Raw genomic sequence first — 26,208 nt, 5'->3', positions numbered from 1 at the left:
CCAGCCTGGGTAACATGAGTGAAACTACGTCTCAAAAAAAAAAAAAAAGAAATTTGCTGAATGTAATTTGAACTCTGGAAACTGAAGTCCAATATAATAAAGACCTTGACTATAAACATAAATTCAAACGGCAGCCAAAATTCATATACAGAGAAATGGGGAACCCATATAGAATATATAAGAAATTATAAATATTCAACTATCTTATACCCTAAAAATACCAAGGAAACAGTGCAGTAGAAAAGTGCTCTCTGGATAACACATTGTCACTGTTCCCTCTATTTAATCTTCTCAAGAACCCAACGCTTCAAATACCCAATATTCACTATATGCTCCAGCAGGATGGGGAAGGATAGAGAACACACAACAAGGACAACTGCACTAAACACGACCTGTGTCTTTCAAATATTCACATTAAGCTTCAACTCTGCTCATGTCCGAAAGGTAGCCAGCACTAACTATCAAAATGTAAGCAGCTATTAAAATTGGACAATTTAGCAATCCTAAACTGGCACAGATGTAAACCTTCTGTAATGGAGGTATATCTTCCGTTTTTTTAAGAGAAGCCAAGGACAGATAAATTTGCATCAAAGGACTCTCTAATTTTCCACATATTTCCCAACAAAGGCCAAAACCTTTTATGCAAGTCTTAACATACACCTCCACTATACTCCAGTTTACGTGTAAAATAATAAATAGAAGGGGTTTCTGGATTTTAGGGACACTTTTTTTTTTTTGAGACGGAGTTTCGCTCTTGTTGCCCAGGCTGGAGTGCAATGGAGCGATCTTGGCTCGTCACAACCTCTGCCTCCCGGGTTCAAGCGATTCTCCTGCCTCAACCTCCCAAGTAGCTGGGATTACAGGCATGAGCCACCACGCCTGGCTAATTTTGTATCTGTAGTAGAGACGGGGTTTCTCCATGTTGGTCAGGCTGGTCTCAAACTCCTGACCTCAGGTGATCCACCCGCCCAGGCCTCCCAAGATGCTGGGATTATTGGCGTGAGCCACTGCACCCAGCCAGGGAAACTTTAGTGTGTCACCTAGGTTGAGCTTCTTGAAGTGGGATGAACAGAGGTAAAGAACTAATCTAATACTCACAGCTTCCCATCCAATTTTTCTTCTCAATCCCCAGTTGTTGGGGGGGTCTGGCTTTTCATCTTTACTGGGGCTCTGTGAAGTCAATCTGGGGCCCAGAAACTGGGCCTACCTCTGCTGGTACGTAGACCTGAGAAGAGGTGTGCCACTGTCAGGGCTCCTGTTACAGAAACCCTCTTTTGGCAATCATTGCATTACAACAGGGACACGGATCAGTGAGGAAAGATACCTGATTCCCTTCCTCCTCTCACAGTTTAGAATATTTCTAAGCCATGTGTGGCTGCTTATGAGTGAGGGATCCATACAGCTGCTTTACTATAAAACCATTTATGATATACATTTAGCTATATAAATAATACTCTAGCCCATAGGTTTCCATTCTCTAACACCTAAAACTCAACAATGGATAGGTAATCCTATCACCTAGACAAGGGAGTTTTAGATTTGTATCTGGACAACACTGAGAGCAAGTCTCCCTTCACAAAGGATTAACACATGTTCTACAGCCCGGAATCTGGATTAAAACACCGGTATAAGGAGCTCCTGCTAGGCAGAGAAAACAGAAAATTTTACCTGTTACAGCATAAAATGTGTGGGATTTAAATTCTGCAGGCAAATATGGAAATATGGAAAATACAAAAGTAAGTTATTATATAGCTATCAGATTCTTCCTTTTTCCTTTAATAACCAAATCCACAAAAGACCTGTATAAATTATCAGTGGGTAATTTTAAACCTCTCTGCCAAAACTAACATAGATCTGAATATACAAGCCTAAAAATATTTTCAGGATAGACTGCACTATAATCACCAGCATCCAAATTATATCCATCAAAAAGTAGTCTCGAATAATATTCCTACAAATTAAAAGTAGTAGTTGTTGTTGTTGTTTTTACCTTCCATAGTTCAATGGCCACAGGCTGATGTGGTGGATTGTCACAGTATATATCTTCCACAGTTTTCCTCCAAAACTGCATTCGCATCAGTCCAATTGTTTTCTCAGAGATCGAGTCTTTAACCTATAAGTAGGATTTTAAAACTTTAGCAAATGCATCGTCTACTGCCTAAAAAAAATCAGTATTTTTGAAGAAATTTTTTGAGTTAATGTAACTGTTCTATATTATGACTATGGTGGTAAACACATAACTACATTTTTTAGAACTATAGAATACAAGAAAGAGTGAATTTTATTGCATGTATTTTTAAATAAATTCACTGATTCATTCTTTAAGTAATTTTTAAAAAGAAGATTATAACATTGTCTCCCTCACTCATTACTGATTAAGAATGGCCTTCTGCCGGGCGCGGTGGCTCACGCCTGTAATCCCAGTACTTTGGGAGGCCGAGGCGGGTGGATCACGAGGTCAAGAGATCGAGACCATCCTGGTCAACATGGTGAAACCTCGTCTCTACTAAAAATACAAAAAATCAGCTGGGCATGGTGGCGCATGCCTGTAATCCCAGCTACTCAGGAGGCTGAGGCAGGAGAATTACCTGAACCCAGGACACGGAGGTTGCGGTGAGCCGAGATTGCACCATTGTACTCCAGCCTGGGTAACAAGACTGAAACTCCGTCTCAAAAAAAAAAAAAAAAAAAAAAAAAAAAAAAAAAAAAAATGGCCTTCTGGCCAGGTGCAGTGGCTCACACCTGTAATTCCTGCGCTTTGGGAGGCCAAGGCAGGTGGATCACATGAGGTCAGGAGTTTGAGACCAGCCTGGCCAACATGATGAAATCCTGTCTCTACTAAAAATACAAAAAAATAGCTGGGCGTGGTGGCAGGCACCTATAATCCCAGCTACTCGGGAGGCTGAGGCAGGAGAAGCGCTTGACTCTGGGAGGTGGAGGTTACAGTGAGCCACGATCACGCTACTGCACCACAGTCTGGGTGACAAGAGTGAAACTCCGTCTCAAAAAAAGAAAAAAAGAATGGCCTTCTTAGACTCAGGCAATAAGTACCAACACAAGCTAAATCTAGGAGGTAAATTTTGATAAGGAACATGGTCTTAACAGGTCTGCTCACAGGCTGCCTATTAGTAGCAAGGCAAAAAGTATTAACATCTTGACTCAGTGACTAAAATTAACATTACCACAGAGAGGCAGATGGCTATTTCATGCCTCCTTGTGATTCTGAAGAGGACACAGACCACTTAGGTAATATTAGACTAGGAATCTGTAAGTTTAATACAATCCTGATGAAATATAAAATAAATCCCAAGTGAGAACCATTCTAATTTTTAAAAGGAACAGTATTGCTTAAAAAATGTCAATGTCACAAACTGCAAAGAAAGGCTATGGAAATGTTCTAGAATAAAGGAGGCTAAAGAGACAGAAAACTAAATGCAATACATGATCCTAGATTAGATCCCATACAGAAGGGGAAAATAATGCCATAAAGGACCTTATCGGGTCATTTGACAAAACCAGAAACCACATGGTAGATCAAATAAAAGTACTGCATCAATGTTAAGTTTCTTTTTTCATAAGGGTACTGTGGTTATATAAGAGAATGTCCTTATTCCTATGAGATGCACACTCAAGTCTATAGGGATATGGGTCATGGTATAGTCAAGTTACTCTGAAATGATTCATAAAAAGAGAAATGTGTATGTATACCTATGTAGACAGAATGATAATGCAAATGGGACAGAATACTAACAACAGGGTCTGTGAGTATTCTTTGTACTACTCTTACTTTTCCATATATGAAATTATTTCCAAATATCCTGGTGGTGGGTGGGTTTCTTAGCAATGTTTCATGTTCATAACCCAGTAGCATACAGTACAGCAAGACAGCAACATGAGTAATCCTTTCAAAATATAACCAAGAGGTGACGTCTCTCTGCTCAGAATCCTCCAGTGGCTTCCCATCTCACTCAGCCAAAGTGACTGTAATGGTGTCTCCAAGACCTTTCTGACCCAGGAGCCCCTAACCAAATCTCCACCCAGGCACTCCTCCCTGCTCTGCTGAACTGCCTACCTTCTTCTGTTCTTTGATTAAGCACACTTGCAAGTCAGAGAGTTGGCACTTGCTGTTCCTTCTGCCCAGAATACTCTTTGCCAGCATATCGGTACAACTCACTCCCTCACCTCCTTCAAATCTCTGCTCCAATGCCACCTTCTCCATGAGGTTTCTCCTAACTATTCTACATAAAATAGGAACCCAGGCGCACCCAGCCTTCACAGCCTCCTTATCCTGCTTTATTTCTCTCCATGGCACTAGTCTCCATCTGATACATTACAGAATTCTTTATTTGTTCATTGAGTGCAGACCCGGTTTTATGTTATGTGGGAATAGCATTGAATATAGTCTATATAAAGTCCCTGCACTCAATCAATATTTGTTGAATGAGTTAATAAACAAGATTCCGTGTGAAAAGAAGTAGCAAGATGTACAAAGTATACAAAGAAGTACAAAGAGGTACAAAGAGACAAGAATTCAGAAGGAACTCTGCAGTTTATTTATTAAAAATAAAATTGTATTGACTGGGTGCAGTGGCTTCTGCCTGTAATCCCAGCACTTTGGGAAGCTGAGGCAGGAGAATGATTGAGGCCAGAAATTTGAGACCAGCCTGGGCAACATAGCAAGACTCTGTCTCTGAAGAAAAAAAAAAAAATTGTTTTTAATTAGCTAGGCACAGTGGCACATCTACAGTTCTAGCTACTTGGGAGGTTGCGGTGGGAGGATGGCTTAAAGCCCAGGAGTTCAAGGTTGCAATAAGCTGTGATCATGCCGCTGCACTCCAACTTCGGTGACCTGTCTCTAAAATTTAAAATTAAAAAATTAGATTTTAATCATTTAAAAAGGATAATAAATACCAAGGTAGGAACTATTTATGGCTAAACTGTGACTGACTTAACATGCTGATGTAGAGTTTACACTTGAAAAATGATGAGGTGAAAAATCATGACCCATGACTTCCAGGAAGATAGCAGAGGCAAAAAGAGCCAGTCTATAAGACACTGCAGATTCATGGTTGTGAATCTCAGTTGTGCCTCGGTGCCATATTCACATCCTTTTATTTGTTCCTTGTTCACTTCCTACCATATTCCCCAGAAGAGCTGTGTCAAAATTTGCTGCTCTCTTCAAGACTCTGAATCCTCTCCTGCTCCCTCACTCCCAGTATCTGACCTCTCAATTTATTACCGAGACGACTAAGGCTATTCCACTTTTCACTCCCTCATCTCCATCCTCCATTTCAATTTATTTTGTATTCGTACATATTCTTTCCATTTTAAAGAAGAAAAAAGAAGGATCTCTCCTTCCTTTGGAACTCTTAAGACAAAAGTGAGTTAATATGATCTAAGGTCCTAGTTTGCTACAATTGCTTTCATTCCCTATTCACATTAAAGCTAAAACCTCAATTTAAAAAGGGCTTTGAAAAACTGCTATAGACGTGTAAATTATGTAATTGTTGGAAAGAATAAGCAGTAATTTTCTGACTAATCTATTTAATTAACAGACAAATGTGCAATGTTAATGGCACGGTTTTATAATAGCCTCAGGAAGAGAAATAACAAATTTCGAGGGCATTTCTGGAAACATTAAGTTCATTAGCTAGTTTTATTTTTGGTACTGAATTATTAAGCCTAAACAATTGGCAGGGAAAAGAAATCACTAGTAGAGACATTAAACACATCTAACATATAAACTACAACTGTATTTCTTGATTGTTCGGCATTAAACATATCACATCACCATTTCACAAATAGTATTTTAAGGGATCTTAATACCAGCCTGAGCCAGTTCCACATTAAAGGCCCTCAGTGCAAAAGCAGAGCTTCGGGATTCTGCAGGGAGCAGCAGGGAGCATAAATAACCTTCATAATCCCGTTTCCTGTAACAGACAGAAAAAAAAAGACAGTTATTCCTCACTTTCCAAGCTGCACATAAAAATACTGACCAAAATTAACTGAAAACAAAAAGGCTTCAGGTTGGGCACAGTGGCTCACACCTGTAATCCCAGCACTTTGGGAGGCAAGGCGGGTGGATCACATGAAGCCAGGAGTTCGAGACCAGCCTGGCTGGTCTACTAAAAATACAAAATTACAAAAATACTCTACTAAAAATTTCTCTACTAAAAATACAAAAATTAGCTGGGCATGGTGGCACGTGCCTGTAACCCCAGCTATTTGAGAGGCTGAGGCCCGGGAATTGCTTGATCCCAGGAGGTGGAGGTTGCAGTGAGCCCAGATTGTGCCACTGTCCTCCAGCCTGGGTGGAGGCAGAGCAAGACTCTGTCTCAAAAAACAACAACAATGTGAGGCTTCAGGTCAGGAAAGGTCTGACATGTCTTCTTTTTTACATCTGTTTCTCAAAAATTATGAAAAATGTACCCTAATGCCACCTAATCTCTATCAATTTATTTTGACTTATCTAGTACATATCATTTTAACTGTCTTAGAATCACTTTTGTTTTAGTAAGAATTCAAATGAGCTTAAAAGTACAAATCAAGTTAAAATAGTTCGAGCAAATATTGGGCTGAATTTATGGTTTTTAAGACATAGATAGACAGATACATAGAAAGGCAGAGATAAGATATCAAAACTCATGTCAGACTGTGCACAGATATATATTTCCTTGCAGCATCTGCTGAAAGAGCCTAGAAGTAACAATAACCCCAGGCCCCACCCCACATTCCTGTATTAATGAACACACCTAGCACCCAGATCTTGGTTTCTGAAACCATTCTCCACTGAAAGAAGCTAGGGCTCTGACATTTGGATATTTGTCTCCTCCAAATCTCATATTGAAATGTGATCCCCACAATGTTGGAGGTGGAGCCTAGTGGGAGATATTTGGGTCATGGGGGTGGATCCTTTGTGAATGGCTTGGTGCATCCCCTTGGGAATAAGTGAGTTCTCTATTAGCTCACCGGAGGTCAGGAGTTCAAAACCATCCAGCCTAATCAATATGGTGAAACCCTGTCTCTACCAAAAATATAAAAATTAGCCAGGCACGGTGCCACATGCCTATAATCCCAGCTACTTGGGAGGCTGAGGCAGGAGAATCACTTGAACCTGGGAGGTGAAGGTTGCAGTGAGCCGAGATCATGCCATTGCACACCAGCCTAGGCAGCAAGAGTGAAACTCCATCTTAAAAAAAAAAAAAAGTCTCCAAATTTCAGAAGTGTTTAAAAGACTTGAAGTTAACATGAAATAGTGAGAAAAACACTGAATGGGAATCAAACTACAATCTTAACTTCCATCATCCAACTGGTTATTAATAGAAATAACACCAATCACGCCTATTTCCCAGTTTGCAAATGAGGCTTGATAACCTATCAAAGTTATTTCCTAAAAATAAGCAATATGTGAAGTACTTCAAGCTTCTTAGAGGGAAATGAAAAATGAAATGAAGAGATAGAACTGTAACAACATTTGGAAAATAAAGTCTTCTACACAGCTAAGGATTTGCCCTATTAACAAATTTATTTTTTAAATTTTGGATGGAAATTTTTCTAAACCATATTACCCCCTTCACCACATTAAACAAGATATATTGATTAATTAGGAATTTCTTCATCACTTAGGATCATTGTTATAAATATGAATTATTGAACTATGGATATAAAAGGATGTCCTAAGCATCTAACCAAGATCCAGTTACCTGAGAGCTGTCCTAGATAATGAGAAATGCCATATTAAGGATGTATAATTTCAACTTTATATGGCAATAGGGCCAATAACCTCTCATTCATTCTAACATTTATGCAGTGCCTACTATGTGCCAGGCACTGTGCCAGACACTGAAGACAGGCACTAGCTTCGGTTTAGTCGTGACAGACAGACATATGAGAAACAAGCACATGGGGTATTAGGACGCTTGTGTGTTAGTACCCTAGACTGTGCCATTGAGGCACAAAGGAAGTGATTCCCTGGTAAAGCTGCAGGAGAGTAAAGAACATTCATGCACTCCAACACCACCAGTAATACCTCCTCACCTTCTCACTACAGCCTGAGGCTCTCTGTTTAGCCTCTTCAAGGCCAAAGACAGAGACACCTATGTAAATTAGGCTTGAGATTTTCCCAGGAACCTAAATTACTAGGAAAGCCCAAGATGGCGAGCCTGAAGTCATGACCTGGTATTTTTCCTGATATTTGGAGGCCTTGCATAAAATGCACATCCAAAACAGCCCTGCTCAAACAATTTCAGAGGCCAAATCTTGCAGTGATTATTGATGGGCAATTAGAAGCCAGAAATTCGATTCAAGTTTGTTTTCATTTTTTAAACTTATTATTTGTTAAGTATCTGAACTCTGCTAAGCATTTTTTACTATATCATCACATTTAATCCTCACAACCAGGCTATCAAACATTTACAAATGAGGAAAAAACTAAATTTATTTATGTATTTATTTATTTATTTTTGGAGACAGAGTCTCATTCTGTCACCCAAGCTGGAGTGCTCAAGATCTTGGCTCACTGCAGCCTCAACCTCCCTGTTCAAGTGATCCTCCCCTCTCAGCCTCCCGAGTAGCTGAGACTACAGGTGCATACTACTGTGCCCGGCTAATTTTATTTTTTGTAGAGAAGGGGTCCCACTATGTTGCTGAGGCTGGTCTGGAAAGCTTAGCAAATTGCTAAGGTTACAGGTGTGAGCCATGGTGCCCAGCCAAAATGGAATCTTAAAGTAACTTTCCCAAGTGCTAGAGCTGGGATTAATACTCTCAAATCAGGTCTGCCTGCAAAATTCAGCCTTTGAAACAAGTCACTAGAGTCAAGTGCCCCCATGGACAAGCTAAGTACCTGACCATTTGTAAATACAGTATATATACTTGAGAAAAGCCAGCATAGGACTGAAGTCAAAAATAACTAATAATATATTTAAATATTTTAAAAAAGGTTTTACTTGCATAATCAACTTGAAGTTAGTTTAGTTATTCGAGTACTTTTGGTAAGTCATTCAGACCAAGTACTTTGAGACCTTACCCCACTGTTTCAAATGACACGCAGCAGAAGGGGAGAGGGGCTAAGCAACTGTTTTCAGCAGTAAGGCCTGGATTCCTAAGGGCCCCTGCCGCAAGAGCCAGGTGATCTGACTAATCCAACCCACCTCTACAAATGATTAAGGAGCAACTCCCAAGTGCCAGGCCTTCCCACTTCAGGGCCTTGACTTTACAGGGCTATTGTTGTGAACCTCTGGCAAATTCTCTAATCACTACAAAACCTCGTTTCCTTGCCTGTTAAATGAGATTAAAATGACTTCCACTCACTGTGCCTTTATGTCAGACATTGTTCCAATGCTCCTCTACTACAACCCTAAATGATAGGTCTACATTTGTCTGTGGCAACTTGAAGACTAATTACTCATAATCTACTTTGCATAATGCCGGGCACACAGAAAGTTGGCTACCGTGGTCATTAAAATTAATAAATGTTTTGTTAATAAAAAAGATTATTCATGCAAAAACGCTGAATTCTGTTAAAATTAGGGTTCAGATAAGGCGATAAGCGTGGGCATTCGAAGGAATTTTGCCATAATTTTGTGACCCACGTGAATGTTCCTGTGGGCTCGCCGCCTCCACACACCCGCACCCGGCGCCCACTAGAACGCACACCCAGCGGGGCACGAGGAAGGCGCTGGTCCGCTGGCTCAAACGTCAGGCGCAGCCGCTCCCACCCCCGGACCTCGCTTCCGGACCTCCCTCCAGGGAAGGTCGTGCTCGCTCACCGCAGCAGCTCCAGGCAGTAGCTGTCAGTGCCCCAGGCGCCCGGTCCGCTGGCAGCGGCCACGCTCCGCCCAGGCACCTCGGGCCCGGGCAGCCGCCGCACGCGAGCGTACAGACCCCGAGACAGCCGGCGGCAGCACAGGCCGGCAGTGCGGAGCCGCAGCTGCCCCCGGGCCAAGCCTTGCGCGGAGGCCGCCATGACGCCGGCACTGCTTGCCCTTCAACCCCACGCCGTCGGCGCGCAGCCACGCCCCGCCACGCCCCTGCAGGTCCGCTCCCCGCCTTTGAGTCGCTGGAAGGCCGCCTCCGGACGCCGCTCGGAGAAGAGCCAGGTGTCGCTGTCGTCCTCTGCATCTGGGCCGCTGCCGCGGCTCTTCGGCCTGGGTTCCAGGAATGACCCACCCAAGTACGTCCGAACCCTCCTGGGCTCTTCCCCTTCCCCGACGTGCATCTACAGGTGACTTCAGAGCACCCACAAGAAGTGACGGGTGCCACTGGTGAAAGAAGTAGCTGCCACAATTACGCCCCGCCACCCCTACACTCCAAATCCCCCATGAGGACAGAACACCTCGCACTATTTCTCAACAGGGGCGCCCTTGGCACTTTGGGCACAACAGCACTGTTCCCACACGTTGCTGGAAGTTTGCCATACGTGAATGCCCAGGCTTGGTGACAACCAAACGCCCACACACGCCCAAAGACCTCTGGCAATGTCGCCCTGTTTGGGAACCACTGGCCACCTAACACCTCTCGGAGAAAAGCCCAAACATCTCTGAGAGAAGCCACACAGTAGGCTATTATCAACCACTACCTGTAGCTCACCTGCTTACTGATTTTTTTTCTCCCACTATCCTCTAGGTTCCATAAGGGCAGAGCCATTATTTTGTTTCCTACTTTACCCCTAATGGCTGTCACTTGAAAATTGTAGAAGCTGAAGTGCCTCGGTTCACATAAATAGTAAGTAGTCGGGTAAGATCCAAACATTCAAAATATCTGTGTTATTCCACAATCTTATTTGGGCACGGAAGGGAAGCGAGGAAGGCCATAGGCCAGAGCCTACTCTTCTGGGCCTCCAAGGTCCAGCATGGAACTCCAAGGAGTCAGAATTCTCAATGTAAACCTCACCTTTCAGGTCCTTAGGAAGATGTATTTATCAAGGCAGGAAGACAGAGTTTTTGACAGTTTACTAAATTGATTTATAACTTTTGAATACTTGTTCACATGGTATGTTGGCCTCCTCTGGTACTCTTACCCAGGCCCCTCAAATATTAGAGTTGGGTCTAGCTGCTACCAACTATCTGATCCCAGCCAGTTGCAGCCTACACTTGAATCCCAGTGACACCTCTTGCCTCCAGATTTGCCTAAACTTTTCATGTTGTGGCCTGACTGGTTCTTTCTAAAATGTCCATCTGATCATGACCTTTTCCTACTTGGCAGCATTTACTGTGTATTTTATATGGTCCCTCCATGATGTGGCCTGTATTTACCTTTCTGCCTCAACTCTGGCCACTTCCCTTTGTGACTCCCAAGTTGATGTTTCTGTTTAAAGGCAAGGGAGAGCACCTTGTCCTCTGGACCTACAAACTCTAATCAATTCACCCAACTTTGTTTTTTAACACCCTGAGATCACCGCTCTTCATCCTGTGTAGTAGCAGAACCCCAGTGGCGGGTGTTACACTTTCATCTCCAGTGATTGGTCCAGGACGCATATTTCCCTGATCTGGCCAATTAGATTTGAGAACAAGTCCACTGTGGTGCTTCTGGGAAAGTTGCTTCACTAATAAAAGGAAACATAAAGTTCAGTATACTACATATGAAATATTCTTGGCAAAAAGGCTTAACATAAAGTTAATTAAGCTTCTAAATCTGATTTTTAAATTTATAAGAAAAACAAAGGCAAGAAACAAGATAAATCATACCACGGGGAAACAAATCAGAAAAATTTGAAAGAAAAACTCAATGTCATTCCTGAGATTAGGTTATAAAAGGTTTGCACCTTCCATATTTCATCTTGGGTTCTCTCTCTCATCACTTACTCTGGGAACCCAGCTGCCATGACACATGAGGGAGATTAGTCCTTCGTCTGTAATATAGATCACAATTATTTTCCCCAGTTTGGTTTTGTCTTTGCTTTTGGAATCTTTGCCTTGCCGAAATTTTACAGTATACTTTTGTGTAGTTAAATTTACAATATTTACTTTTATGGTTTCTGGATTTTGCGCAATCTTTAGAAAGACCTTCCCCATTTTAAATGTGTTAAAAGAATAGTTATCCCAGGGCCGGGTGTGGCAGCTCACGCCTGTAATTGCAGCACCTTGGGAGGCCGAGGCGGACGTATCACGAAGTCAATCCTTGCTAACACGGTGAAACCCCATCTCTACTAAAAATACAAAAAAATTAGCTGGGTGTGGTGGCTCACCCCTGTAGTCCTAGCTACTACTTGGGAGGCTGAGGCAGGAGAATCGCTTGAACCTGGGAGACGGAGGTTGCAGTGAGCCGAGATCGCATCACTGCACTCCAGCCTGGGCGACATAGCGAGACTTCGCCTCAAAAAAAAATAATAATAATAATTATCCCTTGCTTTCTTCTAGTCCTTCTGCTTTCTCTTGTAGTACTTGTACATTTTTTTACATTTCTTTTTTTTTTTTTTTNGAAGCGGTAAATATTAGGAAGGTATGGATCCAACCTTTTTCTTTATATCTTGTAGTTGTCTTACTATCATTTACTCAGTAGTCCATCTTTTCCTCCTTTAAGATGCATCTTTTTCACAGAATAAACTTATGTATATATTTTGTGTCTATAATGTTTCATTTGTCTATTAATGCTCTAGTAGTAAGCTCTTTTGCATCTATTGCATCTTTACAAAATGTTTTCATAGCTCTCTGGTAGGTCTGGTCCTTCCGCATTACTCTTTTTCTCTCTCCTGGTCTTCCTGGCCATTGTTTATTTTCCCATTCGAGTTTTAGGATCAGCTTTTCAATTAAAAGAATTCTGAAGGTATTTTTATTGGAACTATGTTAAATTTATACCTAATGTATGGAAGACTGGTATTTTTATTATATTGAACCTTCATACACATTTTTAATTACAGCATTATATTCATCTTATTGATAGATGTAACCCATTAACTATGCCCTTATTCAATCCTTATAATTTCCACAATTAAATAATTTTCAGATGAACCACTATTAAAAAGGAAAAATAATCTATTTTTCTATACTTTGGCAACACTTCTGACACTAAATGTATAGCTTTTCTACACCAAGCATTTTTAAGACTACACAGTTAGACGCCAGTAGCAATTAGTGAGTCTTCAGGTTGCCCATGCTTTTGTTTGACTTGGCTACAAATCAAAGATTTTCAGGACCTTCCTCCTCAGGTTTGATAATTTGCTATGATGGCTCTCACATCTCAGGGAAACACATATATTTACTGGTTTATTATAAAGGATATAGATGAAGGTCAAAGAACAAATATAACAAATTTATAACAAGAGATGCTTCCCTCACCCCTACCAGTCAAGAAATTATAAGGCTTTTAAGAGCTCTGGGTTAGGAACCAAGGGTAGAGACCAAATATTTATTTCTTACTGTTATGATTATGGTTAAATTTTTGTTCATATCTGTGATTATTACCTTATAATATATTCCTAGAAATAGAATCACTAATCAAGACTATGAATCTTTCGGATATCTGGCATTGCCAAATTTCTTACCAAGTAAATTATATACTCCCACAAACTATGGATAAAATATTAGATTTATAAAATTTTAAAAATAGTCTTGCTATTCTAATTGGCAAAAAGTGATATTTCACTTTTCTCTTTTCTTTCACTAGTTTAAACTTGTCACTAGATATCTCACTTTTAGTTTGTACTTATTTGACTATTGAGACATTTTTTATTTGTTTACTACATGTTTGTACTCAGTTTTCAACATTTTGTTAACATCCTTAACCATGTTTTAAATTTAAAAATTTATTCATTTCAAAGTATAAATTGTTTTCTTACCCATTTTTATTTTAATGGTCTTAATGCTTTTCCTTTTGATCTGTATGAGCTTCTGTATATTAAGACTGTTAAGTCTCTTGTCATATTTGTGTCAAATAATCAGTGCATTTACTTTTAATTATTTATAACATGTTTTATTGTATGTATTTTTTATTTTAAAAGATGCATAGTCACTGAATAAATTAAATAATACAGAAGGATGTATAATACAAAGTAAAAGTTTTCTCGCCCCCAGCCCCTTGTTCCTACTGGTAAGAAATATGTGGGGTGATGTTTTTTGACTTTCAAAATTTTCAGCTTTTTATGTTGTCAATGTTAGGTGCGTCACTTGCATAAAGAGACCACCAGGCAGGCTTTGTGTGAGAAATATGGCTGTTTATTCACCCGGATGTGTGAGCTGAGTCTGAAAATAGAGTCAGTGGAGGGTGGTGGGATAGAAGTTGGTTTTCTAGGTTGGGGCAAATGGTCTGTTAAGGGTGGTAATCTATTTTAGGGAGGGGAAGGGCATCACGGGATGCATGGTCACAAGGGTAGAAGGGTCATTTATTATAAACAGGCATGTTCATAAGGGTGGGGGTTATCGATTGCAAGCAGTGGGGAGGGTGTGGTAAGTTACATAGTTACAGGGGTGGGGGTCCTGAGAAACCCAGTGTCCAGGGGAGAAATTCTGCAAGGCTGAGCAGGAACAGTGGTTGCAGGTTGCAGGGGACAGCAATTAGTTGAGGCAGGAACAAGTTGTTTCACTTCTTTCTGTAGCCACCTAAAAGCTGGATGGGTTAGGTCCTTGACCAGCATTGATCATCCGGGCAAGATGTTCTTATAAGACTGGGTATCTGGAGTGGGTAAGAGGAAGTTAGCAGCTTGACAGATTTCCTGCCTAGTTTGCTGGAGTTACTTGTAGTTACCTCAGACTTTCCTGCTCCTGGGGAGGTGTACATGTGGGTCATCAAGGCTTGGGCTTGGAGGCCTGACATTCCCATCTTTTTGTGTATGTATAAAGAAAAAAGTTAGAGAAGAGAGTAGGGGTGATGTTTCTTGTGGCTTCTTCTAGCATGACAGGGGGCTGCGTGGACACCTGAAAGAAAAGCCTGTGATTCTTGTAGTTTAGTATTTGGTTAAGTCCTTGGAAGCGTAATAGCTTTAAGGTGGGTGGTGATGGAGCCTTGGGCCAAGGTTGGATGGGGGTGGTCCCAGAAGACTTGGATTGAAAGGAATATCTGTGGGTTCTGGAGACCAGGTGTCATGGTGCATCTTGACATTAGCCAGGCATTGCCTGGAATTCATGAGCAATGTGTTGGTGTTTCTGCTGTGAAATAGGACTGGGTATAAGGCAGGCAAATGAACGGGGAGGGTTGGGAAGGCATTTTGCCTTAGGAAGCTGAGAGGTCCTGGGACAGGGGTGATATTGTGGGGTTGTTAAAAGTAGCATTTGCCGTATATAGTGATTAGTGATGGCCTGAATACAGTTTTGTAGGAACTGAAAGACTAATTGGAAAATGCAAGCTCCGAATAAAAGAAGGAAGACAGGTATTAGGGGAGTAAGGGTTGGAAGGTAATTAGTAAGGAGTAGGGAATGACAGAATGGGACCGGGAATAAGAGTGAGTAGAAAAGAGGAGAACTTCGTTCGGGTGAAAGAATTGGAGTGTCCCTTGCCACACAAGGTCATTTATCCACTCAAAGAAGGAATCGAGGGTAGAAGTTTATGGGTAGAACTATGAGATATTAGCTAAAATGGTATGGAGGAAAACAGTGAACTGGCAAGGCAAGCAGGCATAGGGCATTTAAATGTAGACAAGAAGGGTGATCAGAAGTATTTTCATATAGAAAGCAACAGAAATAGAGAGCTTGTGAGGTGTACACCAAATTTTTGGGGTGACTGTGTAGAGTCCTGCTGCAAATAGCAAAGTTAAGAGAAGGATTCCTGTCAATGTTAGGATATAAACTAAAATCATCTATGGTTTGTGTCTACTTTTCAGGAATTCTAGTTAGCTTTAGAGAAGTAGGAGAGAGTACTTGCAACTTCCAAGAGGAGGTGGATGCGCTAGGCTGGTCGTCTCATGGGCACAGTTTAATCCTGGACCAGTGAACCCAGTAGGAAGGGGTTTGTAGATGAACAGCAGTTGGGGTACTGTAGACAACCAGGTAGGGACCCTTCCACTGAGGCTGTAGAGCTGGATGGGTTAGGTCCTTGACCAGCATTGATCATCCGGGTAAGATGTTCTTATAAGACTGGGTATCTGGAGTGGGTAAGAGGAAGTTAGCAGCTTGACAGATTTCCTGCCTAGTTTGCTGGAGAACTGGAAGATAGTCTCCAAGAGGGCTAGTGTCTGGGAGAAGGTTAGGCCCAGGCAAAAAGGTGTGGCTGTATAAGAGTTAAAGGGGCTGTATCAGTGAGTTCCCGGGGAGTAGCACAAATTTGGAGAAGAGCAATAGGTAGAAGGATACCCAGTCCTTCTCTAATTGAAAGGTGAGTTTGGTAAGATGTGTTTTTAGGAGGCCATTAGCCTTTTTTACTTTTCCTGATGACTGAGGGCGGTAAGGGGCATGGAGATTCCATCGAATGCTAAGGGCCTGAAAGACTGCTTCGGTGTGATTTGGTTAATGAAAGCAGGGCCATTGCCAGATTGTATGGAAGTAGGCAGGCTAAATGGGGGAATGATATTATTTAACAGACAAGAAATAACAGCAGTGGCCTTTTCTGTTCCAGTAGGAAAGGCTTCAATCCACCCTGTAAAAGTGCTCAGATGGAGCACTGAGATGTAATTGTTTTAAGGATGGACTTTCATGAAGGGAAGGAGATGAGAGGTTCTAAGAGACAGGCCAAAGGCTTATATCCCACATGAAAATGGTTATGGAAAGAAGAGAGGATAGAATGGGCTTGTGAGGCAGGAAGAAGGAATTTTCCTTGATCCGAAAACCAATTGCCTTGAGTGGGAAGCGACCGTTAGGTTAAGGATTCAGGAGAGTAAGTAGGAGTAATTGATGAAAAAGAAAAATATCGTCCACTAGGAGGGGATATTGGTGTGTTTGCGGCCTTCTTAGCTATTTCATTGGCAAAAGCATTTCCTTGGGCAATGGGATCTAAAGTTTTTTGGTGTTTTTACAGTGGACGACTTCGGCCTTGGCTGAGAGAAGGGCTTTAAGGAGAGGTTTTATTAAAGAAGCATTGATAATGGAAGATCCCTGTGTAGTGAGAAAGCCCCTTTCTGCCCATATGGCAGCATGGTGATGTAGGATGTGGAAGGTGTATTTAGAGTCAGTATAGATATTTACATATAGTTTCTTAGCAAGAGTAAGAGCACGGGTTAAAGCCATTAGTTCAGCTTGCTGAGAAGTGGTAGAGGGAGGGAGTATGGCAGCCTCAATGATAGATGAATGGGATACAACTGCATAACCAGCGTTAGCGAGTGTCAACTGACTGGGCTTTGAAGAACCGCCATCATTAAACCAGGTGTGGTCTGGGTTTGGAATGGGAGAGACAGAACTATGTGGAAAGGGGGAGGATGCTATATGGATTAGGGAGATACAGTAATGGGGCTCAGGGCTTGTGTTTATGTTTGGTATTAAATGAGAGGCTGGATTAAAATCAGGGCCGTGTGCAATAGTCACAGTGGGAGTTTCAGTAAAGAGTGAATAGAGTTGGATAAGACATGGGGCAGATAACAGATGTGGAAGATGCACAGAGGATGCTAAACCTGAAGACTATGGAGTAAGTGAGGCATAGCCTGTGATTTTGAAAGTCTTAAGAAGGAGTAGAGCAGAGGCAGCTGCCACACGTAGGCATGAGGGCCAACCTAGGACAATGAGGTCAAGTTGTTTAGAGAGGAAGGCAACAGGATGCAGACCTGACTCTTGTGTAAGAACTCCAGTTGCACAACCCTGAATTTCAGCAGTGTATAAGGAAAAGGGTTGGGTTGGATTGGTTTAGCAAAGAATGGGTTAAGTTATGGGTTTTATACAGGTAAATAATAGGTGCAATTATGTGGGGCAGCCAAGGGAGCAGGAGGAATATGCAGAGAAGTTACACTGGGTACCTTGGAAAAGGTTATTTATTTACTTTAGAAGAGAGTTAAGGGTGGCAGCCGGGGGTGGAACCAGGAAATGTCCTGGCGCACAGAATGGAGGAAGAGGGTGAAGTGGCAGGATAGGCAGGAGCAGGGTATTTATGTTCCTCAGGAATTCGAGTGAGTTTCAGAGAAGTTAGGGAGAGTATAGGGGTTTGGCACTACAGGATGGATGGGGAGATGGTGTCCCACACCCTAGGGATAAGGTAGGTGGACATAAGGGAAGCTATTGAGGGAGGTATGGGTTCAGGGAGGAGGGCAGCGATGAGGAGTGGCTGTAGCCCAGGAACAGTTAAGGAGGCAGATAATTTTGTTATGCTATCTTGGCTTAACAGGGAAACAGGATTAAGTGGGGGTGATTAGGAAATAATATGGAAAGGAGTGCTGGCCTGACACTAGATTTGGAGAGTTTTGAGAGGCCTGGAGGCCTTGCCGTCAATTCCCACAACAGTTATGGAGGCCAAGGAGACAGGTTAGCATGGAGTTTTGGGCCCCCATATTGATTAAGAAGGGGATGGACTTACGTTACACCGTAAGTTACCAAAGCTCAATGTCCATTATGGTCCAGGGGGCCTCTGAGATGTTTGGGCAGCATCAGTCTTTAGCAGCCAAGCCAAAGAACATGAGTGAGTCGGACAGTCCGACTTCCAGTGGGGGACCTAAACAGACGGGGCAGGGCTTAGCAGGAATCCTAGGCTGCGGACATTCCTTGGCCCAGTGGCCAAGTTTCCGACACTTGAAGCAAGGTCTGGGAGGGGCAGCTGGACACTGCAGTCTGAGCACTTCGAAGTCTTTGTGAGCTGGTGGTGTGACTGAGGTTTGTCTTACGGCAGAGGCAAACATCTGTAGTTCTTAAATGCAGTGCATCTTGACTGCTTCCTCCCTATTGTTAAACACCTTGAAGGCAAGATTAATTAATTCCTGTTGTGGGGTTTGAGGGCCAGATTTCTATTTATGTAGCTTTTTTAATGTTAAGGGCTAATTGGGTGATAAATGTTTTTCACGGATGAGAGTAGAAGTAAGGATGACATTTAAGATACTCCAGGTAAGATTATAGGACTGGGTTAAGTATTGGAGGATTTGATGAAAAGGAGCCTAACCACTGGCCGATGTAGGAAAGGTTGGATAAAGAGAAACTAACATGCGCCCTCACCATGCCTTAGGCTCCCGAAAGGGGAGTTGTTGAGTAGGGGTGGAGGAGTTGGCCATGGGACTAAACTGCAAGCCTGACCAGGTAGGCGGTGGGGGAGGGGGGCGGTAATGGAGGGGCATAAGGAAGTGGGTTGTGGGCAGAGGAGGAGAAGGAGGGAGGCTGGGAAGGTGGGAGGGCTGGATTAAGGTCTGGTTCCTACAGGCAGGGAGGAGAAAGGTTGGAGGTGTCGATGGACAAGGAGATAGGAGGAAGCGGGTAGAAGAGAGAGAAGGAAAATTTGGGACGGGATGCATTGACAGCAGGGATTAGGGAGGGATTGGAATGTAAAAGAAATGCCTGGAAGTAAAGGACTTCAGACCATTTGCCCGTTTGTTGACAAAAATTGTCTAGGTCTCGCACGAGTGAGTGACCAGAGCAGACGTCTCTGCAATGATCAGTAACCAAGGGAAGACTGTCTTCCCAGTTCCGTGACCCATGTGGGATTTTTTTCCAGTCATGAACCTCACAGAAAGTCCAGTTTTCCTTGTCTCTGCTGAAAGGGAGAGGAAAATGAAACCCAAAGGAGAAGGAAGCTGGCAGGCAGCGAAAAGCGCTAAAGAGAAGAGTTGAGGCAAACCGCTTACCTGATCTGAGGATGGTAAGTGGATGCATGGGCTAGGCTGATGAACCTAGGTCTTAGGTCTCTTCATGCAGGGAGCACAAGGAGTAGGGGGTTTGGTCTCCTGTAGGAGTTCCCCCGTCCTGGGTTTTGGCACCGAAAGTTAGGCATGTCGCTCGCATAAAGAGACCACCAGGCAGGCTTTGTGTGAGCAACACGGCTGTTTATTCACCGAGGTGAGTCGGAAGAGAGCCAGTGGAGGGCAGTGGGATAGGAGTTGGTTTTCGAGGTTGGGGCAAGTGGTCAGTTAAAGATGGTAATCTATTTTAGGGAGGGGAAAGTCATCTCAGAATGCATGGCCACAGGGTAAGGGTCGGTAATCTATCTTGGGGAGGGGTAGGGTGTCACGGAATGCATGATCACAAGGGTAGGGGCCATCTGTTATAAACAGGCAAGATCATAAGGGTGGAGGTTATCAGTTGCAAGCAGAGGGGAGGGTGCACTAAATTACATGGTTAAAGGGTGGGAGTCCTGAGAAATCCAATGTCCCGAGGGGAAATTCCAAAAGGCTGAGCAGGAACTATGCTTGCAGGTTGCAGGGGGAGAGCAATTAGTTGAGGCAGAAACAAGTTGTTTCACTTCTTTCTGTGGCCACCTAGTTACTTGTGGTTACTTCAGACTTTCTGGCTCCTGAGGACCATGCAGAGGTGTACGTGCGGGTCACAAAGACTATAATGGCCAGGCTTGGAGTTGGAGGCCTGACAGTCAAATCTACAGAACTTTTTCCTTGTTAATGTCTATCGTTTGTTAATATTACAAAGACCTTTCCCATACAGAAATTAGGGGTATTAGGCAGCCAAGGTGAGTGTGGAGAAATCAGTAGGTAGGCTATTCATGTTGTACAGGCAAGAAATTCTTGAGGCTTGGACTGGGTTGGAGGCAGTGGAGATATAAAGAGGTGGATACATCAGTCTATAATTTGGAGGTTGGGTTTGCTGATCAATTGATTGGTTGGTTGGCTGGTTGATTTAATGGGGGAGGAAGAAATAAAAGGGAGAAATAAATGCTGGTTTTAAAATTTTTGATGTAAGCAACTGGGGGATGGGGAAGCTTTTCCTGAGCTGAGGAATGGGAAGCCTTTAAGGGTGAATGAGGATATTCTGATGCATGATACGTTCCTGGATGCTCTTTGTTGACACATAACTCTGTTTAGCAGGAGCCCTAAATACAGGTTGACACTTCCTCGACTCTCTGCTGCTGCCCATGATCTTTATTCTTTGACCTGCTGTGTTCCTTTTGAGTTTACAAAGTGTTCTTGAGTTTGTCTCATGTTCTCTTTAATGACCCCTTCCTGGGTACTAATGTGGGCTGGGTTTTTCATTACCTAGTCTGTGGCGTGCTTCAGAAGGAATGTCTTGGGCACTAGAGGATCATGAACATTGGAGAGGTACTCCTGAGTGCTTTCTGCTTTATCGGATTGCTGTAATGAGGGCCCTGGGGCAGGTTCTGGAAGGCTGGTGCTGCCTCTGGGCACAACCTCATCAAAGGAGAACCATTCTAATCAGTGTGTGGCCTGAAATAGGCAGTTGGAGCTAATCAGTAAAAATGTAGTCAGTTTGTTGTTGTTGATGATGTTGTTACTATGTAGAATATTGCCCAATAAAGCTTCTAGTCTGCCTTGAACTCCACAAACCGGTTCAGAGGACACCATTATTTCAAAACATCAAAGCAAGATCAGAGGGCCTACTATGGGAAATAAATAAAAGTCATTCCCCACCTCTGCCCCATGCAATCAGTTTGCTGCTGGCATATGACTGCTATCTCTTAATGGTCTAGAAAACATGTCTCTGACTTCCTGCCAAATGGACACATACTGAGTTTCTTTCTGAGAATGACAGTGACTTGTGAGAAGCTGTTCTATGCACATACTCTCTCCTCATTCTTCTAGCAACCAGTAGCATGTGCCAAGAAGAGAAAAGGCTCACAAGAATTGGAAATATAGTCTCTTGCCTTGGGATACTTTTTCTGGACAAAACATTCTTTTAGGGAAATAAGTAGTCTAGGTTTTGCAAAACTATGTCCTAGCTGATCCACAATTCTGTTGCATAACTGAAGGTCATACCTGGTGCTAAGTTAAGGGTTTGTCACTGAAGATATTTCCATCTGGCAAACAAAATATTGTGGGATTATGCTGTTCCCTCTTCCTGGAATGTCCTTGTGTGCCATGTCTTCAAGGAAACCATTTGGTAATAATCCCAAATCCCCAACCTTTAACCAGCCACCTACGGCCTCTACAGACTTCTGAGAGAGCTTCACAGAGGACAGTCCTGGCAAATAAACACTGTTTATTACACTGTTTTTACCACTTCTAAGCTTGTCTGGATCATGTGAAAGGCAAAAAGACATGTAGAAAGACAAACCCCCTCCCCCCCAAAAAATGGTGTGATTCAAGATCTAAATCAAAGTAAGCCACAACCTAAGGCTTTCCTGAGATTTGGGGAATAGGAAGAGAGTTTTAAGTTTGTTCTTGTCGCCGCAAAAGTTCTAATGCCCTTTTCCCATTTCATGAACTTCTACTCATCCTATGAATGCCTATTTAAATGCCTCTTTCTTCCTGAATTTTCCTTGATCATAACCCCATCCAAGAAAAAAAGAGTTGTTCCCTCAGTTTTGATCTTATGACACTTTATGTGTTTCTGTTTGATCACTTTGCCAGCTCTTATTGTGGTGATCTGTTTATATGGCCCGCTTCCCAGACTGCCAAAGGTAGACATTTTCTTACTCCTCTTTTTTTATCTCCAGTGCCTGGCCAAGTGCCTAGCATGGGGAGGTGTTTAGTGCACAGAAAGGCCAAGTTTTTTGGCACTGGAAATAAGGACCAGGTAATGCAGTGTGTACACTGCACAAACATGCCTGGCTAAGGGAGCAAGAGGGGCTGGTATGGGCTGATGTGGGGCTGTCTCTGCTCAGAGGAAGGGTACTCTTTCCCTCCACGTAGAGAGGCATGTGCCTGCAGGCCTGCCTCAGCCCAAATGGGGACCTTCTCATTTATAAGAAGGCACCATACACGCTTCCAATCTTACTTACTGAAAGAGCAAATCAGACTCAGCAAGTTTAAGAATGGCAGAATATGAAGAAAATACAAAATTGAAAGGAGTATTTCCCCTTGTGAAGAGTTCCTACTATTTGTTTAAAAGTTATTATCAAGCCTTGTAGTTATCTGATTTTAGGGAAACTATTACCAATTATAAAAAAGAGGAACTTGAATGCATCATGCTTTTTGTAGTTTACTTATCCTGAATTACCTTTTTATTTATTTATTTATTTATTTAGAGACAGAGTTTCTCTCTTGTCGCCCAGGCTGGAGTGCAATGGCACGATCTTGGCTCGCTGACACCTCCACCTCCCGGGTTTAAGTGATTCTCTTGCCTTAGCCTGCCAGGTAGCTAGGATTACAGGCGCCTGCCACCAGGCCCAGCTAAAATTTTTTTTTTTTTTTTTTGAGATGGAGTCTTGCTGTTGTCGGCTGGGCTGGAGTGCAATGGCGCGATCTCAGCTCACTGCAACCTCTGCCTCCTGGGGTTCCAGCACGATCTTGTCTCACTGCAACCTCTGCCTCCGAGTTCAAGCAATTCTTCTGCCTCAGCACCCCCCCAAGTAGCTGAGATTACAGGTGCCTGCCACCATGCCCAGCTAATTTTTGTATTTTTAGTAGAGATGGAGTTTCACCATGTTGGCCAGGATGGCCTCGAACTCCTGACCCCATGCGATCCACTTGCCTTGGCCTCCCAAAGTGCTGGGATTACAGGCATGAGCCTCCATGCCCAGCCCTCAATTACTGTTTTTTAAAAAATATAGAATTGTACAATTTTAGATCTGAAAGAAAGTCATCTAACAATTCATCAGTTTTTGAACATTTAGTACTGGTTACACATTTAGTATGGAAGGGGCACTAGAAACTAACAAAATTAGCCAGTATCAAATACCTATTAGGTAATAGATTTTTAATTTACTAAAAAGACACCTATCACACTATTCTGTCAGAAACAAGAAGAGGCAAAGTGGTCACTTTGTTAGGCAATTACAGTTTTATCCATTTCACTCTTATATTGCCAATTTTTCAATACCAAAACTGTAATATCTTTAGTTTTTTTTTTTCTCTATCTGTTCACACCTACCAAAAATGGACCATCAGCCATTCTGGTGCATACCTGCTAAATGTTCTATAGAGTTAATGCACACAAAATCACATGTGTGAAAAGGAAGATTGTTGGTGGCTCCTACATAAGACACAGACAAGACTTGTCATAGTTGTCACATGGGTATGGTGGGTTGTCGCTGCACAAGTTGTTTCTAATTAGAATAGAGAACCAAAGTTTGAAAATACTATGGTTTCCTTTGTATATATATTAGAGATGAGTGGGGTGCATGCCTGTAACCTCAGCACTTTGGGAGTCCAAGGCAAACAGATCACTTGAGGCCAGGAGTATGAGACCGGCCTGGCCAACATGGCAAAACCCTGTCACTACTAAAAATACAAAAATTAACTGGGCATGGTTGTGGTGCACACCTGTAGTCCCAGCTACTTGGGATGCTGAGACAGAAGAATCACCTGAACCCGGGAGGTGGAGGTTGTATTGAGCTAAGATCATGCCGTCGCACTCCAGCCAGAGCCTCAGAGTGAGACTCTGTCTCTAAATAAATAAATATATACATATAATACACACACACACACACAGACATATGTATATTAGAGATGACTAGATTATCTAGGTGATAATGTCATTCCAACATGGGAGAGAAAAGGCTGGAGTTACAGCTATGTACCAGAAACTACAAATACCTTATCTATGCCATAGCCCCTAAGTCAAATACCCAGGGAATATAGCATATCTGTGAACATCATCCTATCACCCATTGTGTGTATTGTAAGGGGAAGTGGTTAGGAGCCTAAAGGCTTATGATGTCATTTCTTCTTCTTTCTTTATCTTGTTCTGTTCCTTCTCTTTCTCATTCCTCTTTTGGCACCTGCATTGGGTTGCTGTCCTCTAATGTACCAAGATCATCAGTTCAATACAATTTGTATTTGATGGGCATCTTTATGCTTGTGTTTTTACCCCAATATCTGGGTTGCACACCCCCTCTTCTCATGCCCACCTGCCTTCTCAGATGTTTTCTTATCCCCACAAAACAGATTGGGAGCGCCTTGAGGAAAGGGAACAAGACTTAAGCTCATTTGTATTTATCCCCTGACTTTATAATCTAGTGAGTAGTTGCTCAAACATTTTTCTGACATGAAAGTTAATGGATGAATGAATTAATGAATAGGAGGTAATGGGAGATAAAAAGAAACCCTCACCGTATTGGTGATATTTTATTTATTTAAAAATTCTAAAGCAGGCCAGGTATGGTAGCTCACACCTGTAATCCCAGCACTTGGGGAGGCCAAGGTGGGAGGATTGCCTGAACCCAGAGGTTCAAGACCAGCCTGGGCAACATTGGGAAACCCCATCTCTACAAAAAAAAATTTTTTTTTAATTAGCCACTCATGGTGGTGCACATCTGTGGTCCCTCCTACTCAAAGGCTGAGTTGGGAGGATCTTTCAAGCCTTGGAGGTTGAGACTGCAGTGAGCTGTGATCACTGCACTCCAGCCTGAGTGACAGAGTGACACCCTGTCTCAAAAAAAAAAAAAAAAATTCTAAAGCAAACATGTCAGAATATTAACATTTTCTAAATCAGGATGGTAGACATATGAATATACATTATCTTATTCCCCATAGTCTTCATGTTTGGCAACTTCTGTAATACTGAAAAACCAAGATGAGCGGTGGAGGTGATAGCAGTATGACAAAATGTCTTTATTCAAGGAATGTCATCATTTAATTAGGGACTTGTTCCAAGTGCACATGATTGCAGAAGTGTATTGGATTGTACATTTTTAGGAGTTGACAGGCTAGATATTTAAAGAAAAACACACTAAATAACTCTGAAACTAGAAAAGTAGGAGTTGACACTACCTATCCAATTTGTAGGGCATCCTAGGAGTCAGCAGGTAAACACTTTTGTTATTTTCTAATACATATTCAGCCTCTATGAACTGTGAAATGTTATCAGGAAGAACTGGATAGAACTAGACAACCAGCTACTGGCTAACTAAATACCTAAGCATTGGTAGAAAGCTCATGGAAATTTGTGGCAAAATACATTTGCCTCTTTAGGTCAGATCTTCTCTTCCCCTTCGTCCTACTTTCTACCTGGAGGGTTGACCTGTGTGGACCAAATCGATGGACCCTCATGACTTCTGGCTTCTAGTTGGGTTCATATAGAATCAAAGAAAGGGAGGGAGAGATGAAGGAAAGGGAAATCAGGTTGCTTAATCCCCTTGTTCCCTTCCTGTAAGGTTGTCTCCATGACTCTACATGCCTCTGTATGACCCCTCACCTCAGTCTCCTCATCCCTTTGTCCTTATAGCTCATTAAGAAGCACTAGATAGGCAGGATGTGGTGGCTCATGCCTGTAGTCCCAGCACTTTGGGAGGCCAAGATGGGCAGATCAGCTGATCCCAGCAGTTTGAGGCCAACCTGGACAACACGGTGAAACCCTGTATCCACAAAAA

At 42.5% G+C, this 26,208-nt stretch overlaps 1 protein-coding gene and 1 long non-coding RNA gene across 5 annotated transcripts in view; one reads left to right on the top strand and one right to left on the bottom strand.

Moving 5' to 3' along the window:
• Positions 1 to 9,993, bottom strand: part of NDUFAF6 (NADH:ubiquinone oxidoreductase complex assembly factor 6) — a 32,864-nt gene extending 22,871 nt beyond the window's left edge. The window contains exons 1-4 of one of the 4 annotated variants that reach the window (XM_037741878.1): positions 9,768 to 9,984; positions 5,831 to 5,930; positions 1,991 to 2,113; positions 1,099 to 1,225 (exon numbers count right to left, since the gene is read on the bottom strand). Coding sequence is in view for 2 of the 4 variants with exons in the window: in XM_017538141.2 (XP_017393630.1) it covers positions 1,991 to 2,113; positions 5,831 to 5,930; positions 9,768 to 9,964 (420 nt within the window). In the remaining 2 variants the exon portion in view is untranslated. Of the gene's footprint in view, positions 1 to 1,098; positions 1,226 to 1,990; positions 2,114 to 5,826; positions 5,931 to 9,767 lie in introns of all 4 variants that reach the window. The other 3 variants (XM_037741879.1, XM_017538141.2, XM_037741877.1) reach the window with 3 other exon arrangements.
• LOC119472622 overlaps positions 9,970 to 26,208 on the top strand; it is an 18,155-nt gene continuing 1,916 nt past the window's right edge. Inside the window, exons 1-2 of the long non-coding RNA XR_005201778.1 lie at positions 9,970 to 10,171; positions 10,624 to 10,722. This is a non-coding gene — a long non-coding RNA (uncharacterized LOC119472622). The remainder of the gene's footprint in view (positions 10,172 to 10,623; positions 10,723 to 26,208) is intronic.

This window comes from Cebus imitator, unplaced genomic scaffold, assembly GCF_001604975.1.
Source record: "Cebus imitator isolate Cc_AM_T3 unplaced genomic scaffold, Cebus_imitator-1.0 Scaffold109, whole genome shotgun sequence".
NCBI lineage: Eukaryota > Metazoa > Chordata > Mammalia > Primates > Cebidae > Cebus > Cebus imitator.
Note: the sequence above shows the minus strand (reverse complement) of the source record. Positions and strands in the feature narration are given on the sequence as shown.